This window comes from Aulonocara sp. 'chitande type north' Nkhata Bay, linkage group LG14 (assembly GCF_057382095.1).
Source record: "Aulonocara sp. 'chitande type north' Nkhata Bay isolate Kocher_YH1m ecotype deep benthic linkage group LG14, A_spYH_male_GT1.1, whole genome shotgun sequence".
In the NCBI taxonomy this organism is placed as follows: Eukaryota; Metazoa; Chordata; class Actinopteri; order Cichliformes; family Cichlidae; genus Aulonocara; species Aulonocara sp. 'chitande type north' Nkhata Bay.
The window spans coordinates 35,555,097-35,572,673 of NC_141357.1; the positions used below are offsets into that span (position 1 = coordinate 35,555,097).

General features: G+C 40.2%; 1 protein-coding gene across 1 annotated transcript; it reads left to right on the plus strand.

The window, feature by feature from the left end:
* Positions 1–3,544: 3,544 nt before the first annotated feature.
* klc3 (kinesin light chain 3) lies at positions 3,545–16,906 on the plus strand. Its single transcript, XM_086262339.1, has 14 exons — positions 3,545–3,765; positions 8,827–9,075; positions 9,658–9,723; positions 10,701–10,865; positions 11,470–11,545; positions 12,498–12,643; positions 12,732–12,814; positions 13,470–13,557; positions 13,814–13,915; positions 14,495–14,668; positions 14,772–14,871; positions 15,495–15,669; positions 15,756–15,822; positions 15,938–16,906. The coding sequence occupies exons 2-14, from the start codon at positions 8,866–8,868 to the stop codon at positions 16,019–16,021; spliced, it is 1,536 nt and encodes a 511-aa protein (XP_086118465.1). The 5' UTR covers positions 3,545–3,765; positions 8,827–8,865; the 3' UTR covers positions 16,022–16,906.
* Positions 16,907–17,577: the final 671 nt, after the last annotated feature.

The window sequence follows — 17,577 nt, forward strand, 5'->3', positions numbered from 1 at the left end:
TCAGAGCCAGTCACAGTGAGGTGACAGCAAAATGAAATGATATAGGATATCCAGTCATGAAAGTAAAGTGTGTCTCATTAGAGATGTGTGCGTATGAGTATGTTTGAAGATTAAGCCCCTCAATAAAAAAGCTTTCGTTGACATTATATTAAATGATTTAATAAATACAAATTTTAAACATGCCAATTAGAAATGGAACACTTTGCAGAACATTAAAGAAATAAGGCAATGAGTAAAAACTGCTGCCTTAAAGCTGGCATGACTTTACGTTTCGCTGACTCAGCAGCCAAGTCTTAACACATTATTATGAAGGTCATTTTGGTTTATAGAAATATCTAGAGGGCTGAACTGATTCGGTGGGGCTTAACCTTTGCAGTGCTTGTCCCCACAGGTCCTCAGTGTATAGTTTTAAGGTAACACCAGTGGTTCCAGTGCAGTTACAGTCAGAGAACAGTTACTATTCATAAGCTAAGCCATGAACCAAGGAGAGAAAATTAACCAACCATCAGCTGTCACGGTGCAAAAAGCAGGCTACAAACTGGAAAGGCCACCAGTCTATCACAGGTCTAACACAGAGACCATTCACGCCTACAGCTGATTTAACCTAACATGCATGTCTTTAGACAGGCATGGGGAAAAGATGCATAAAGGCTCCAATCACCTGGTGGAGTCAAGCCCAGGACCTTCTTCCTGGGAAGAAACTGTGCTACCCACCAAACCAACATGCTGCCCTGAAAATAAAGCAATCATTTTCATTGTTTCTTAAGTATATACTTTAAAATGATTGCTTTGTTTTCAGTCGTTGGAGGACCTTTGTAATAAAAGTATATTATTAATAATAACTGCTGCATATGACTTCTTTCTTTTCATGCTTTTGACTATTGCCTCACCCCCAGTCCTTAAACGTCTCAGTCTGACTCCTCCATCAGCTGGTGGGCGGCGGATCTTTACTGATTCAGTTTCAGAGGCAGGACAGCTTTGCTCTTTATTATTGTGTTTAAGGCTGAGTGGAACTTTCTAAAGACCAAAATAGTGTCGATCATTAAGGCCATTGTGTAACTCCTCTGAGGGATTTCTTTGGTCTCTGGAGGGCGACTTTAAAGGTTGATCACTCGTCTAAACAGCTGTGGTTATATACATGTAACTCATCATCAACATCCCTTCATTTATCAGCATTTGCTTTATTTTTCATAATATGTTACTGTGGTTATTCTTGTATTGTTTTGTGATATTATGGTTAAGTTTAGCTGTGCTGCCTGCAGATGATCAGCTGTAAACAGTTTGCATACATCATTTCCACCGTGACAAACATCAAATGTGGTTTAAAGTCCATTGTAACTAATAAAATCAATTAATTTTAGTAAATTTCCAGTCTTTGCTGTTCTTCTGAGGCTGATGAGTTTCCAGGATGCACTGCAGACTTCAGTGATTACTGGGCTTCCTGTATTAAAGTTTATTTCTTTATCACAGCTGCACAGAATACTGAACCTAAAGTTATGTTAGGAGCCAGTGATGTTAGTAAAACTATTTTAATTAATTCTGGAACTGACTAGCTCTACTTTAAGACGTATGACCTGCGTTTACCTGCAAAATGTCAGCGAAAGACAAACAAAGAGACTGCTTCTAGTTATTCTCACCCAGTCTGCCTTTGCTCCTGTAAACAAGGGTGTGTGAATTTTACATTGTCTCACACTTCCCTCTACACACACAGACCCACACATACACATTTTTCAGATCCTGTTTGTTTGCAGTTGTCTGTTGTTAAGCTGCTGAGCCGCAGCCCCGGTGACTCCCATTAGACCTGCTGTAATGCTCATTTGACTTTAATAAGACTAATGCTGGTTCAACAGTGACCTCTAGGTCTCTCTCTCACACACAGGCACACGCACAGACCACCCAGTTAATCTGACTGAAAGGACGTGCTAATCTCTGACAACGCAGCAACAATACAACAAAATGAGAAAACAGAGGAAGCAAACAGGAACTTAAATAAACCACAGCACTGAAGGGAGCCTGGCTGTCAATATAACTGTGTCTCCATGGATACATAGCAAAGCTACAACCACCAACCTTTTTAAACACGGGACTGTTTTAAGCAGCAAATAGTCTGCATTTTAAATGATAAAGAAACCAAGATCCAAGTTTGTTTGTTTATTTAAATAAATAAATAAGTTTACACCCGCAGTTGTCACTCGTAAGGTATAAGAAGAGAAAGTTAAGAGCAGAGAACAAACAGATGACGTAAATATAATGAAATGTTATGTGAACATATGACTGATTTTACTTCAAAAATAACACTATGATGCTAAACTTAGCCTCAGATGTGCATTCATCGTCACTTTACCTTTACCTTTAATTTTTAATCGTTTAAAAGTTAAAGACAAAAGATAAAGACACCAAATTTTAAAATGCACATTATTGTCAATATTTTACCATTAATTTTAATATTAGAGTTATATTTGACTAATTCATATTAGCTGAAAAAAATCAATTAATAGCTGGGAAAAAAGATAGATAGATAGATAGATAGATAGGCAGTTCGTCTCTTCTGCAGATAGGTGGCTTTGTCCTGGGACAGGACGTCACAGTCGCGGTGTATGATGGGAAATTTGGGATCAGGTAAGCTTCTGCAAGTCGTTCAGCAGAGCGGACACAACAAACAGACAAATACCGGAAATCATGCGAGTTTACCTTCAAAATTAAAGCCTTTCTTTCATTATGGATTTCTCTTCCTAAAACGATTAATATTGGGGTTTTTAGAATCAGGGATCAGGGAATACAATTTCTTGATGTGCAATTTCTACAGTAATGTGGAGCCATAATACAGCTTCATTTGTCCATCGTACTGTGGAACCCTTGGGTCAAACACAGCATTTTATGTGTCTTTGCTTGTGCTGAGAAATGCCCATCATAAATGTGTTTTATGGAACATGATACCAAGGAACAGAAAGACAAATTATATTCTTCAGAATTGGCGAGCACCTTGTGCCAATTTAGTCTAACTGATTAATAACTTTACCTGAGGGAGAAATAAAATGCAAGCTGTGTTAAAAATAGTTGTGAGGAAAAATATTAATCCATCCATTCATCTAGTGACAGAATGCAGAAATCAAGCTCATCTGACAGGAATTCACTTTTCTCAGTGTTTCCAGTTACTTTTCTTCTTTCGATTGCTCCATTTATGACTCACTGTAGCGGATCATCTGTCTCGTTCTCACCCTATCACTAGCATCCTCTTCTGTCACATCAACATGACACACTCTGCATGTCCCTCCTCAATACCTTCTCTTTTCCTTCTGCCTGGCATCTCCATGTTCATCATCCTTTGTCCAACACATTGTTGAGGTATGCAGTCATTAATTATTTTATCACTAATAATTGCAGTTTAACATTCTTAAACTGAAAATAGACCCATTGATTAAGAATATATATGGATTAAACAACAATCATAGAAGTACAAGTGAAATCAAGAAGTACAGGGTCCCGTGTACAACATTTATTTTGAAGTCGATAAGCGGAAGTTCAGTTCTGCTAAAGCTAGCTTGATGCTATTGGCTGCGTAATGACAGGAGGAGGCGGCAGGTGAACGATTAACAGCGTTCACTTTTCTCCGTCCCGCCTCTTTAAAAATAAATAAACTGAAAATTACTGTGAGCGGAGATGTTCCGCAGTGACTGACGGGCTCCAGTTTACACATAAAAACCATTATTTCATTCAAACTGTGGATCAACACGAAAGCGCGCCGCGGGAGTTTGGACTTAGCAGGTAGGCTATAAATAACTGTCGGTTGTTGTGGATCTGAAATGAGGCGCAGCAGTCTGTGTGAGAGAGACATCTTTTGTTTTGTTTTTTTTATTGTGTTGTTGTGCAGGAAGATGTTTCTGTCTTGTAGCTGCAGCAGCCGGTGGTGTTTAGACTCAGTGGACACTTTTAAAACTGTTGACAAACACACAGCTGAAATGTGCTGTTGAAATGTGACGCAGCGCTGTTTGTGTCCAGCAGCATTGTATTATCACCAGCGTCCTTATAAAGGTTGGAAAAGACACTTAAATCCATCATGGCTGCTTGGACAGATGGCCAGACATCCAGTTATAAACACATGGGCGGATTATGAGATACTGGGGCCCTGGGCACAAACATGTCAGAGCCCCCCCAGAGGAACTGTCAGAGGAACTACAACCCCAGTGGCTGCCACTGTGGAGGGATAGGGTGGCACATGATACACACTGGTGCCCAATGAAAGGAGCCGCCAAAAGAAGAAGCAGCTCTTGTTTGTCCATGTAGAAGTGGATTTTCTGTCTTGTCAACTTGTTTCTATTATACATTTGTTTTTCTTAATCTTAAAAGTCTTAAAAGTGTGATCCTGTATTAATGCAGTTGATGGCATGACATGCAAAAAGAGGTGTTTAATAGTGACTAAAGTGACCTTCATGTTGTTTGTTTGCTTGTGAACCCTCGTATTTAGCTCCAGAGGCTCACTTCGCTTCTGTGTGTGCCCAGAAGAGATCAGAAAAGAGGAAACTGAAAGCTATGAGTTTTTCTTTGTGGTGAAGTTGCTGACAGCTGTGAATTGTGTTTCTGGGTTTTCTCCACAACATTCCTGTAGCGGAGTAGCCAAGTACTCCCTGACAGTGCTGAATTACAGTGTTCTTTACATTTTTAATCCACTTTACATTGAAAAAAGTGCATTCAGTGAAACCAATAAGAAATCTGCTTCTGTGTAGTTTTAGGTTGGAGTTACCTGTGAAAGGTAACTCTCCTCACACACTTTGCTTTGAGAATTAATCACATTTAATACTGTTTAAAACCAGCAAGCCTTAAAGTGGACCGAGTTAACACAGGATCTGCTTTTATTCAGTCTTACTGACCTTTCACTGAGAACGAGTAGGTGTTTGTGTGGACACAAAGACCTACTCTATTTACCTTTGTAATCAAATTCAAATTTTATTTGTCACACACACAACCATACACAGTATGACATGAGGTGAAATGCTTGTAGCTGTGCAATGCAATGCCCGACCATTAAATGACAGTGGTTTTACAGTATTTACAATTTACAGGTTATACAAAATTTACAGATTTAACTTAGAAATTTACAGTAAAAAAATGTGCAAATAGCAGAAAGAGATTATAAATTATAGGAAGTGTGCATGAAGAAAAACCAGAGTGCGTGTGGTGATGTGATGTGTGTGGGAGAGTCCAGTCCTACACCTGGTTCAGGGCCCGAATAGCCTGGGGGAAGAAGCTCCTCCTCAAATTCAAATTCAAATTCAAATTTTATTTGTCACACACACACAACCATACACAGTATGACATGGGGGTGAAATGGGGGTGTCTCTTTTATCACAGTTTTCAAAATTGCTAGAAAAACTCTTTGCACAAAGACTTGATAGTTTTATTGAAAAATATCAACTAATACATGAAAACCAATTTGGATTTCGTAAAAATAGGTCAACGGCATTAGCGTTGTTGACTTTTATTGAAGATATTTCATCTGCAACACATAATAATAAATACACAGTGGGAGTATTTGTTGATTTAAAAAAAGCTTTTGATACGATACAACATTCTATTTTGATTTCTAAATTGTATAACTATGGAGTGAGAGGAGTAGCATTGAATTGGTTAATGAGTTATTTAGAGAATAGGTTGCAATATGTTTATTATTTTGGCAATACTTCTGAAAGACTGAAGATTGTATGTGGTGTTCCTCAAGGTTCTATTTTGGGACCTAAACTCTTTAATTTATATATTAATGATATTTGTGACGTATCTAAAAGGTTAAATTCGATTTTATTTGCAGATGACACAAATTTTTATTGCTCTGGAGAGAATTTGAAAGACTTGGTTGAAATTATGACTTCTGAGATGTTAAGAATAAAAAAATGGTTTGATGTAAATAAATTATCTTTGAATCTGACAAAAACGAAATATATGATATTTGGCAATCGTGTAAAGGAGGATAAAGTCATTATGTTTATAGAGGAAGAATTGATTGAAAGAGTTACTGAATTTCGTTTTTTGGGTGTAATAGTGGATGAGAATTTGACATGGAAATCTCATATTGAACATATTAGAAAGAAAATGGTCAAAAGTATTTATATTTTGGGTAGTATAAGAGATCTATTAAATTATAAAACAATGCGTATTTTATATTTTTCTTTGTTTTTTTCATATATCAACTATTGTGTTGAAGTTTGGGGGAATACATATGAGAATACCATAAAACCTTTAAACCTATTACAGAAGAAAGTTATACGAATAATTCATAATGTTAAATATAGAGAACATACAAACAAATTATTTATAGAATCAAAATTATTAAAATTAGGAGATTTAGTGAAATTACGGACATTATTAATTATGTTTAAGGCTAAAAATAATATTTTGCCTTTTAAGTTACAAAGAGTATTTTTGATGTGTTCAAGGGGAGAAGAGAATAGAAGGAAATTTTATTTTAAACATCAGTTAGCCAGGACTACACAAAGATTAATGAGCACAACGGTTAGGGGTATAAGACTGTGGAATTCACTTCATTATAATTTAAAGAATTGTATAAATTTACAATGTTTTAAAAAGTGTTATATGTTTAAAACGATAACTCAGTATGAAGAATGCGAATGAATGTGATGTTGGTTTGGGATTCGACCGGAGAGAAATGTCAATATTAGTTTGTTCCTGATTTTTGGTGCCCACCGGTGATATAAGTTCGATGGTAGATAGGGGGCAGGGTTTAATAAGAATATTTTCTTCTTCCTGCTCCTTTTCACACATGGTTGTTGTGTTTTGTTGACAGAAGATGTGGTTGTTTTGTTTGATTTGTAGTACCAAGTGTGAAATAAATAAAAATGAAATGAAATGAAATGAAAATGCTTGTAGCTGTACAATGCCCGACCATTAAATGACAGAAGAAAAGTTTTACAATATTTACAATTTACTACAAAAATTTACAAATTAACTTAGGAATTTACAGTAAAGAATGTGCAAATAGCAGAAGAGATTATAAAGATAAGGATTATAAATTATAGGAATTATAGGATTATAGGAAATGTGTGGTGGTGCGTGTGGTGACGTGTTTGGGAGAGTCCAGTCCTACACCTGGTTCAGGGCCCGAATAGCCTGGGGGAAGAAGCTCCTCCTCATTCTCTCTGTTTTGGTCTTAAGGGAGCGGAAGCGCTTCCCAGACCTCAACAGTGAGAAGAGTCCATTGTTGGGATGGGAGAGGTCCATCATAATCTTCCTAGCTTTGGACTTGCACCGCTTGGTGTAGATGGACAGCAGGTCAGGGAGCTCTGATTGAATGATGCGTTCTGCCGAGCGCACCACCCTTTGCAGATCTCGTCTGTCCTGCTTGGTGCTGTTCCCAAACCAGGTGCAGATGTTTGCTGTCAGGACGCTCTCGATGGTGCAGGAGTAGAAGTTCTTGAGCACCTTCAGTGGCAGATAGAAGTCTCTGAGTCTTCTGAGGAAGAAGAGACGCTGACGGGCTTTCTTAACCAGGGTGTTGATGTGACAGGACCATGACAGGTCCTGAGCGATGTGGACACCCAGGTATCGGAAACTGTCCACTCTCTCCACTGGTGTGCCACTGATGATGAGGGGTTTGTAATTCCTCGCCTGCTTTGTAGTGAAGTCCACGATCAGCTCCTTAGTGTTGCTGATGTTTAGGAGGAGGTTATTCTCCTGGCACCAGGTCTCCAGGTTCCTAATCTCCTCCAGGTAGGCCGTCTCGATGTTGTCGGAGATCAGGCCCACAGCAGCAGTGTCGTCAGCAAACTTGACAATGGAGGTGGTGTCGGATGTGGCTACACAGTCATAAGTGTACAGTGAGTACAGCAGGGGGCTTAAAAATCATTCTCTCTGTTTTGGCTTTAAGGGAGCAGAAGTGCTTCCCAGACCTCAACAGTGAGAAGAGTCCATTGTTGGGATGGAGAGGTCCATCATAATCTTCCTAGCTTTGGTCTTGCACCGCTTGGTGTAGATGGACAGCAGGTCAGGGAGTTCTGATTGAATGATGCGTTCGGCTGAGCGCACCACTCTTTGCAGATCTCGTCTGTACCTGCTGTATTTATGTCTAGTGGTCCCTCACTCAGCGTTATTGTGGTTTTAATTCTTTGACTAAATAGAGTCTAATATTTTGAGACTGTTTTCTATAAAATGACTATAGCAGAAACGATTTTGACTCAGGAATCTCAGCTAGAAGATGAAACACATGTCAACATGTAGGTATGAATGAGACCTACAGGGTGATGTGACCCTTGAAGTTTCCTGAAAAAGCAGCAGACATGGTCTTAATGAATCATCTATTGCACTATAAGTCAGATTCTGAGTGGTTGTTCCTGTTTCCGTTGGTCCCAAAGCTTGTTGCTGTAGTTCTGCCACAGCCCTCGCACTGAGGGACCCTTCAGCAGGCACGAGGCTGACTCATCAGAGAGTCACTCCCTTCATGGGGCTGGATTCAGATTAAACAAACATTATCAGAGTTTACTTTTGCTTGCATTTTTCACAGACCTTCCATGTAGTCTATTTATCCACCAGCTGTGTCACGTATACACTTCACCAACAGCACTTTTAAATTATGCTTTAAGCCACCTTTCATATTTTAGAAAATCCATCTGTGTTTACTATTGCACTGCTGCTTCTACTTCTAGTACTTCAGCGGCTTCAGTTACTGCTGCTGTCAGCTTCTGTTATCACTTTTACTCATAAATATTTCAGCTGCATGTAGCACTGATCCCCCTACAGCTCTCACTCTGCCGTTACTGCTAAATAAATGCATAATAAACTCCCACTGCAGATAATGCTGTAACGATGTGCTGTTCTCAGGTCGGTCGCAGTGAGAAAAGGAACCTCGGAGCAGCAGCCATGTTGTCGGGGGAGGAGATTCTGTGTAGCACGCAGCAGGTGATCGCAGGGCTGGAGGCGCTGAGAGGGGAGAACCGCAGCCTGCTGGAGAGCCTGCAGGAGGCGCTGGAGAGCCGGGCGGTGCCAGAGAGCAGCAGCGTTGAGCAGGAGAAGACCAGCATCATCCACCAGTCGCTGGAGAGGATAGAGCTGGGGCTGAGTGAGGCACAGGTACCACCAGGAAATAAAGAAGCAAGCAGTCGCAATGAAATCTTGTGTCTTTTTTTTTAAGGCTGAAATGGAAGAAAATAACATTCCCAGATAATTTAAAATTGAACTTCTTGTACTTTACATATTAAACAAAGTGATTTTTTTTTATGAAATAGTTTTGAGTTTACGTTTAGTTTTAATTATTTTAACTGACTGTGTTTTTATTTGAACAAACAAACGTGTTTAGCTTGCCAGGCGCAGTTATTTTGAAAAAGAAAAATTAATTTTGAGACTTGCATTTCTGTCATGAATGGTTGATGACAAACTTAAATGAACTGACACATAAAAATATCTGATGTCTGTCATTTTTTATTATTATTTTTTATTTATTTATTTTGTTGTTGTTGTTCCTGTTGGTGTCCCGAGACACTGATGACTGTTTTTCCTTTGATTTGTTTTGTCTGAAGCCGGGCTGTTGACAAGTTTTGAGCTCATTTACTGAAGCATAGTCGTTAAGTCACTGATCTCCCTTCATGGTGCACGCAGTCTTCTTTCTGTTGTTTCTGTTTCTGTTGGGTTTACATTTTTTTACATTGTCTTCAGGTGATGATGGCGTTGTCAGCTCACCTCGGTTCTCTGGAGGCAGAGAAACAAAAGCTACGAGCTCAGGTGAGTTTGTCGAAAAGACCTGTATACTTGTGTTGACACTCATCATAGGCTGCTTCATTTGGTCTCCCTTTTTAAATGTTTGTTAAAGCAAACATCTAACTTAGCATTCACCTGTCATGGAGGCAAATTCATATATCCGTCTTTAGATTCAAGATTTGAAGCATCATATGTCTCGCCGAAGAAGAAGACGTCCTCTTCACCAAAGAAACAAAATGCAAAGGAGGAAACGATGTCTTAATAAATTGTCTTCCTCTCCCTGCTCATCTCACTCAGGGCTCTAACACATGCGCATAAACATGCTAATCTAGTCCTAATTTAGTCAGCAGATTTGTCTTGTCACACTCCTTTTACTCCCTCCACCACAGTAGTTAGAAAAGCATGCTTCACACCCGGCATTGACAGCTGAGGTAAACAGTGGACTGACAACCTGCCACAGAGGGGGAAAAACTGCAGTCTGGGGTCACTTTGCTATCTGTAGAAAACTCGCTACAGATGAACAGCGGCAAGAGCTTTTGAAGTGACTTGGATGAAAACATAACTGCAAAATATTTAAATGGCACATATTAGTTTTTTGTTTCTTATGTATTGATTATTGTTGATATTTTTCAAATATGTTAAAATAGAAGGTGTACAAAAGCTTTTTTTTTTGTAATGAAAACTGGTAGAAATATGCTGGCGGGATGTGGCTGAATGTAATGTTTTTGATCTCTCTTGGCTGACTAAAACATGTTTGTCCTACATCGGCCACCGTAGCTTAGATTAGCACTCGAAGCGCTAAGAAAACAGGATTCAATTGGCTGCAATCTGCATTCTCCTGATATCTACTGGTGAAAACGTTACACACTGTAACTTTAAGCATTTAGATATGGCAGTGTCTCCGTTTTTGTTGCATGGCTCCTTCATTCTCTTGCCTGTTTCCTTCCTCTTCTCTTTGTTATGTATCATCCTCGCTCTCATTTCTGCATCCTCCCTCTCAGGTTCGTCGTCTCTGTCAGGAGAACCAGTGGTTGAGGGATGAGCTGGCTGGCGCTCAGCAGCGGCTTCAGGACACGGAGCAGGAGGTGGTCACCCTCGAGGAGCAGAACAGACACCTGCAGTTCATGTCCTCCATACGCAAGTATGACCAGGATGAGCCGCCTCTGGTGAGGACAGAAAACATGCTAACCCACATATGTCTGCAGAAGAGTCTGTTGGTATTTACCAGCCAGCTGAGAGTTTGAGTAACAACAAACAACCTGCCCTTCAAGATGAGTAACAGGGAGAGTCAGCGCTTCGCTGTGTCAGCACAGGAATCTTAACCATGGTGTTTGTGTGTATATTCATCAAATTAATATGCTGAAAGTTTGTCTGCAGCTGGAGGTTTGGAGGACTTTACTAAAGCTGTTGTAATTATATACTGGGCAGAAGGACGTCATGTCCCATCTCAGCAAGTTTAGCAAGTTTTTGCTGATGTGTTGGCAAACTGTTTAAGCTCTAATGTCATAGAGCAACATTAGCATTCATTTGGATTCCAGCTGGTTTGCATCTGATGAATGCACCACCAGTTTTCACTCTCTCTGCTTTAGCTTCACTCAGCTGCCTTCCTGTCATTGCCAATTAGCGTGTAGGACAGTGTGCAGTTGCGGGTTTATCAGAGCTCGCTGACAAAAAGCAGCTACTGAAACGGATGAACCATATAGTCAACTTTTAAGCTTACCGTTAGTACTGCTGTCTTCTAAGTCGTGCTGTGTGTGTTTCTTATTTCAGGATGACAAAGACACTTCCTCCAACAAAGAGTCTCTGGATGACCTCTTTCCTGCTGAGGATGAGGAGCAGTCTTCGAGTGAGGCTCTTCTAGGCTTTGAAATGTGTTTTTATTATCGTTTTGAACACCTCCCTGTCTCCAAAATGACAAAACCCTTTTTTTGATAGATTTTTTTTGGATACAGAGGAGGTGTTGAGTAAATGCAAACTGTTTTTAATTTAAATTAGTCAATACATTGAGCGCCACTCTCATCGTGATTTAGTTTGAGTGCTTTGAGAAGTGTCAGCGTTGAAACTGGAGGCAGATACTGGTTTACATCTTCACTGGGCATAGATAAGCTCAAGGTGTAACTGTTGCTTCTAATCCTGATATCTGAGTAACTGCTGACACACAACAAACACATTTTATCAGCTTACACATGAATTTAGAGCGCATGAAGGTGGAAGCATGAAAGCGATCTGTGAATCTCTGTAGTGTGAAATACGACGCCAGTCTGAAGTTATCTTTTTGGACAGCGGCTTCCTTTTAGAAAATGGTGAAACATGAGTACGCATCGCTACCTCCTTTGACTTTTGTTTTTTGACAGCGTTAAAGCCTGACAAAAACTTAAAGATATAAACTTTAGTGTTTTTAGAGGTTAGACGACTGCAGGTTGAGTGTGAGTGACCAGGGAGAAAAGATGAAATGGGAAAATTAAAAAATTTCGCCTGCATTTATTGTTACGCTTAAACTTTTCTATTATGATCAATTTTACTTAATTGCCTAAATAGCAGTGCAATTATGCAGCCAGTTTTCATGTAATACATCTTTATTTGGGCTTAACACCATCCATCCATTCGTCTAAAAAATAGTTTTCATCATACTTTATTTGTGAGACATACAGTATAGAAAACAGGTCAAATTAAATATTAGGTTCCACCCTGCCTTGTTTTTGGTCCTCTCTGTTAGACCTGTTAAAATGATCCAAAATGGAACTGGGCCCTTCTAAAGTCAGCATGGTCTTGCTTTTATTTGTTTGTTTGTCGTTTAGTGTCCCAGCCTCACCACAGCAGTGCAGCAGCTGCAGCCCAGCAGGGCGGCTACGAGATCCCCGCCCGCCTTCGAACGCTCCATAACCTGGTCATCCAGTACGCATCCCAGGGACGATATGAGGTCGCGGTACCGCTGTGCAAACAGGTGGGAGGGGCTTCCACTGTCCTAACTGTTGCTAACCAAAACAAATCGCCTGACAACCATTTAAAATGACCTCATCGTGTCTCCGCAGGCTTTGGAAGACCTGGAAAAGTCCTCTGGCCACACCCACCCAGACGTAGCCACCATGCTCAATATACTGGCGCTGGTGTACAGGTGATGTCAGTTAGCATTGCAAAAGCGTCTGTATTGGTATTTACAGCTACCGCGGTGGCACTATCAAAGCTGGGTTAACCATTCGAGGTCTTCCAGACGACTCAGAGTTCATGCTTTATTTGTTCCGGTCGAGTACGTCATGTGACTCACCTTCAGTTCAGAAATGTCCTCGCGGCTTTCGTCTCGTCTAACCCATCAGTGCCGTTTGTCTAGCTGGTGCACGTCTTTTCCTTCAGCTCTGCCGGCAGAATGATGCACTTTAAATGTTAAATGTCTTCAAATGTTAAAGACGTAATGATGCTGCAGATAAAGTGATTTATTATTCAGTTTTAGATGGGAAAAAAAATGGTTTGTTGTGCTTGTATCAGTTGAGGTAGGCGTATAAATGCTTTTCCTGCCCGGTTTGAGCCGAGCGTCCCGTGTAAGCAGTTGGTGTGCAGTAATTGAGCGGATCGGCTTCTCTCTCATCAGCATTATATTGCTCTGACTGGTTGTGGCTTTGACTCTGGCTTGTGATACCTGGCAAATTTGAGGTTTAATAAAAGTTTCTTGTAATAGATGATAGATTATCTGAAACTCTTAGGGAGGAAGTGTCCTTAACAAGCCAAACGCTTCTCACTGGGTGAACAGTGTGGTTTGTGTTGTTTCCCTACAGAGATCAGAACAAATACAAAGAGGCCGCCAACCTGCTGAACGATGCTTTGGCCATCAGGGAGAAAACTCTTGGGATGGACCATCCGGCTGTAAGTTACTCGGCTGCACTGGAAGAAAACTTATAATGAGGCGGCTAAAACTGGTTTCAGCGTTCTCTTTCATCAGCGTAAACATGAAACATAAAACCTTGTGGGTTACAAGAATTTTGATCCTCATTTGTTGTTCGTTGCTTCCGACATGCCTGACCTGCAAATATTGGCTCCCTTTGTAGTCATTTCATGTGGTTTAGACTTTAGTGAGTGAGCTGGTGTGTATTTGTGTGTGTGCGTGCATGTGTGTATGCAGGTGGCAGCGACGCTCAACAACCTGGCAGTGCTTTATGGGAAAAGAGGAAAATACAAGGAAGCAGAGCCGCTTTGTAAAAGAGCTCTAGAGATCAGAGAGAAGGTAAGAAAACACCTTTGTATTACAACAGATATCCCAAATTCCTACTAATAACTCACTTTAACCTTAATCTAACCTAGATTATGGATGCCCGACTTATAACAGACTAAATGTTTTGCTAATTTACTTCCATCCATCCATTCTCTGCTGCTTATCCTTTTCAGGGTCATGAGGGGGTCTTAGGGTAAGAGGCAGGGTACACCCTGGACAGGTCACCAGTCTGTTGCAGGGCTAACACATAGACAACCATTCACACTCAGGTTAATTGGAAACTTTAAATTATCTGCATGTCTTTGGACTGTGGGAGGAAGCCGGAGTACCTGGAGAGAACCCACGCACAGGGAGAACACGCAAAGACCCCAGTCTGATGGTGGGATTGAACTCCGGAGGCAACAGTGCTAACCACTGTGCCACCGTGCTGCCCTTGCTAATTTACTTAAACATCTAAATATGTCCTCTATCTTTCGATGTCACAGAGCTGAGTGAGCAGGCATCCCCTGTATCACATACTGGAAGTGTTATGGAAAGAGTAACTGGTTGATCGTCCCTCACCGTGCACCTTTTTTTTTGTCGCCTCCTCAGGTTCTCGGTACAGATCATCCAGATGTGGCCAAACAGCTGAACAACCTGGCTCTGCTGTGTCAGAACCAGGGGAAGTACCAGGAAGTGGAGCAGTACTACGAGCGCGCTCTGCACATCTACCAGAGCAAGCTGGGACCAGACGACGCCAACGTGGCTAAAACCAAGAACAACCTGGTGAGAGGAAACCTCGTTGTCTGGATTACTGAGGCTGTTGTTATTTACGATATTATTATTTTTTTCAATCATCATTTAAACCCCCCCTCTCCCTCTCCCTCAGGCATCATGTTATCTTAAGCAGGGGAAATACAGACAAGCTGAAGCTCTTTACAAAGAGATCCTGACTAGAGCGCATGAAAAGGAGTTTGGGTCTGTTGAAGGTACAAACAGATTACTTCATGTAACTGCTCATGTTTATGTAATTGTTCTCGTGACACGATGACATTTTAAGAGCGTGAGATAACCACAAGGGATCAGTTCCACCACTGAGTACTGAGAAAACTACCTAACGCTGGCATAACACATTCATTTTTATCATTTTAACATGAGCTGTGATTCATTCTGCTCAGTTTTAGCTTTCTGTGTTGTCTTTGTGTATTCATGTTGAATTTGGCTAATGTACCTTTTTTAATGTTTGCATGATTCGCATTCAAATATACCCTATATTTACCCTATAAGCCCCGGAGTTTGTCCTTAGGGGCTTCTCTGACAGCAGATACATGACACATAATAGCTTCTTTGCCTCATATACTATTTCATCATATAAGTCTCAGTCAGACTCTGTGGAAATCTGTCATTTTTGTAGTTTTATTTCAGCAGTTTTCATATTTTTTAAATGTAGGTCTGTCTCAGTCTTTCTGCAAAAACAGTTTTATTTAGATTTTTTTGTTTACTGTACAGTTTTATATTGTTCTTATCGTATTAATGTCCAACTGTGTCCAAAAAAAGAAAGAAACTTCAAATTTCAATGTAAACAATTGCTTGTTTTATGTCTGTTGTCCAGGTGACGGGCGTCCCAGCTGGTCCGGCGTGGTGGAGGACGGCGGGTCCACACAGGACGGACTTAAGCGCAGTGGCTCCTTCACCAAACTCAGAGAGTCGATCAGGCGAAGCAGCGAGAAACTGGTCCGAAAGCTGAAAGGAGTCGGAATGGAGGAAACAACCCCAAGGAATGCTGGGTAAATGCTCTGTAAACAAGGTGTTTTAGCTCCAGCTGAATGCTGAAAAGCCACCTGATGAACAGTTTGTTCTGCCCCGTTTTCAGGATGAAGAGGGCAAACTCTCTGAATGTTTTGAACGTTGGCGTCAGAGAAAGTCAGGATGGCAGCGAGGTGAGCAGACTGTTAACCATACAGTCTGAAAACCAGAAATCTGCAAGCATCTCATGCACATTTAAGATAAACGTCACCTCTTAAGACACATTTTGTGTTTTTTTTTGTTGATCAGTCGAGCCAGCTGACGGATACTCGAGGCCTGAGCTCCAGCACTCAGAGTCTGATGAGAAGAGGCTCACTCGGTGGGAACAGCTAACGCAAAAATAAGAATATCCCCTAAAAACGCAACACCTTTCAAAGATGACGATCGGCACAGAGCAGTGTGTTTAATCAGTGTGGGAACATCAGGCCTGAGTGGATTCATCATTTTTAGTCTTCAAGGAAAAAAAGATAATTGACTCGACTAAGATGCTTCCAAAAATCTGACTTTTAAAATTAGTTTGTTTCATTCTAAAAACGCACAATTTCAGTGTTTTCTTTTTAAAAAAAACAAAACAAAACAACAAAGCATAAATAGAGGGCTGGGTCATGTGATGAATTTTAACTTGACGTTATCGGAATTGCACTATGACATTTTCTTCCGGATCACTTGAAGTTTTAAATCCCGTCATTCCTGGTTTTAGGTTCAGTTCTATGATTTCCAGTTAACTTTTGATCTTGAACTCATAGGACCTGGCGTCCACATATGTGGACATCACATTTTGGGTTGTCTAGACCACAATACAAAATTTTTCCCCAATCAGCTCAAATAGCAAACAGAAATTAAAAATGCATGCCATGAAAGAGTTCGCGTCTTAGCAGGTTAATTTTAAGTTGTGCTAAAATCACTTTAATCTAGTTTAAATGCATTTCCCCTGCAGACTGTGTTTTTACACAAACGTGACCACGTTACACTAAGGAAAGCGGCAATCTGTAGGTTAACATTTGAACTATGGGAAATTTTAAGACACTTCACTTGATGCTTTGATACTAAAGATCATATTTTTTAAATGGAGTTGTTTGTAATTTGAGAAGCAGTGCAGGGATGTAAAGTTCTTTACACAATTTTTAAAATGTAAAGTGTAATTTTACGTTCGAGGAAGATGATAAGCTATCAAAGTTTACACTGTTTAAAGTAAAAAAAAAAAAAAAAAAAAAAAAAGGTACGTGTATTTTGCCTTTAAAATGTGCTGGTCATGTATAATTTATATTGTTAGACTGCTGCGTTATTGGACCAGAAGTCCTGCTCGGACATGATGAAAATAAGGAACAACTTTAAAAAAAAACAAAAAAACAAAAAAACAAGTAGGAGCAGTTTCAGGATTCCAGCTGTTGGTTTGCACCTTGTGAAAACAAATTGTCTTTACAAAAGCAAATATTTGACTTTTTAACTTAGTACTTTTTACAGTCAGTACTTTTGCACATATGTACATAGGTAATATCTTCTAACTGCTTATGGATGTAAATCATTCTCTAAGGCTACGTTCACACTGCAGGCGAACACGCATCAAATCCGATTTTTTTGACCCTCTGCGACCCATATCCGATCATGGTGTGACAGTGTGAACGGCACAAATCCAATATTTTCAAATCCGATCTGGGTCACTTTCGTATGTGGTCCTGAATCCGATACATCTACATTATTATGTAAATAACAAAATAACTTAAAGCAAAAATTGGGAAACGTCAAGTCCGAAGTCTTTATATTAAGGGCCATCAGTCAAACAATATTGTTTGCTCTGGGTCTAAACAGAGCGCGTTGTGTGTGACGTCTTCTTTTGTGCATGCGGGTCGCTTTGAGCGTTCACACTAGAGCGCGTTTGCTGTTACATT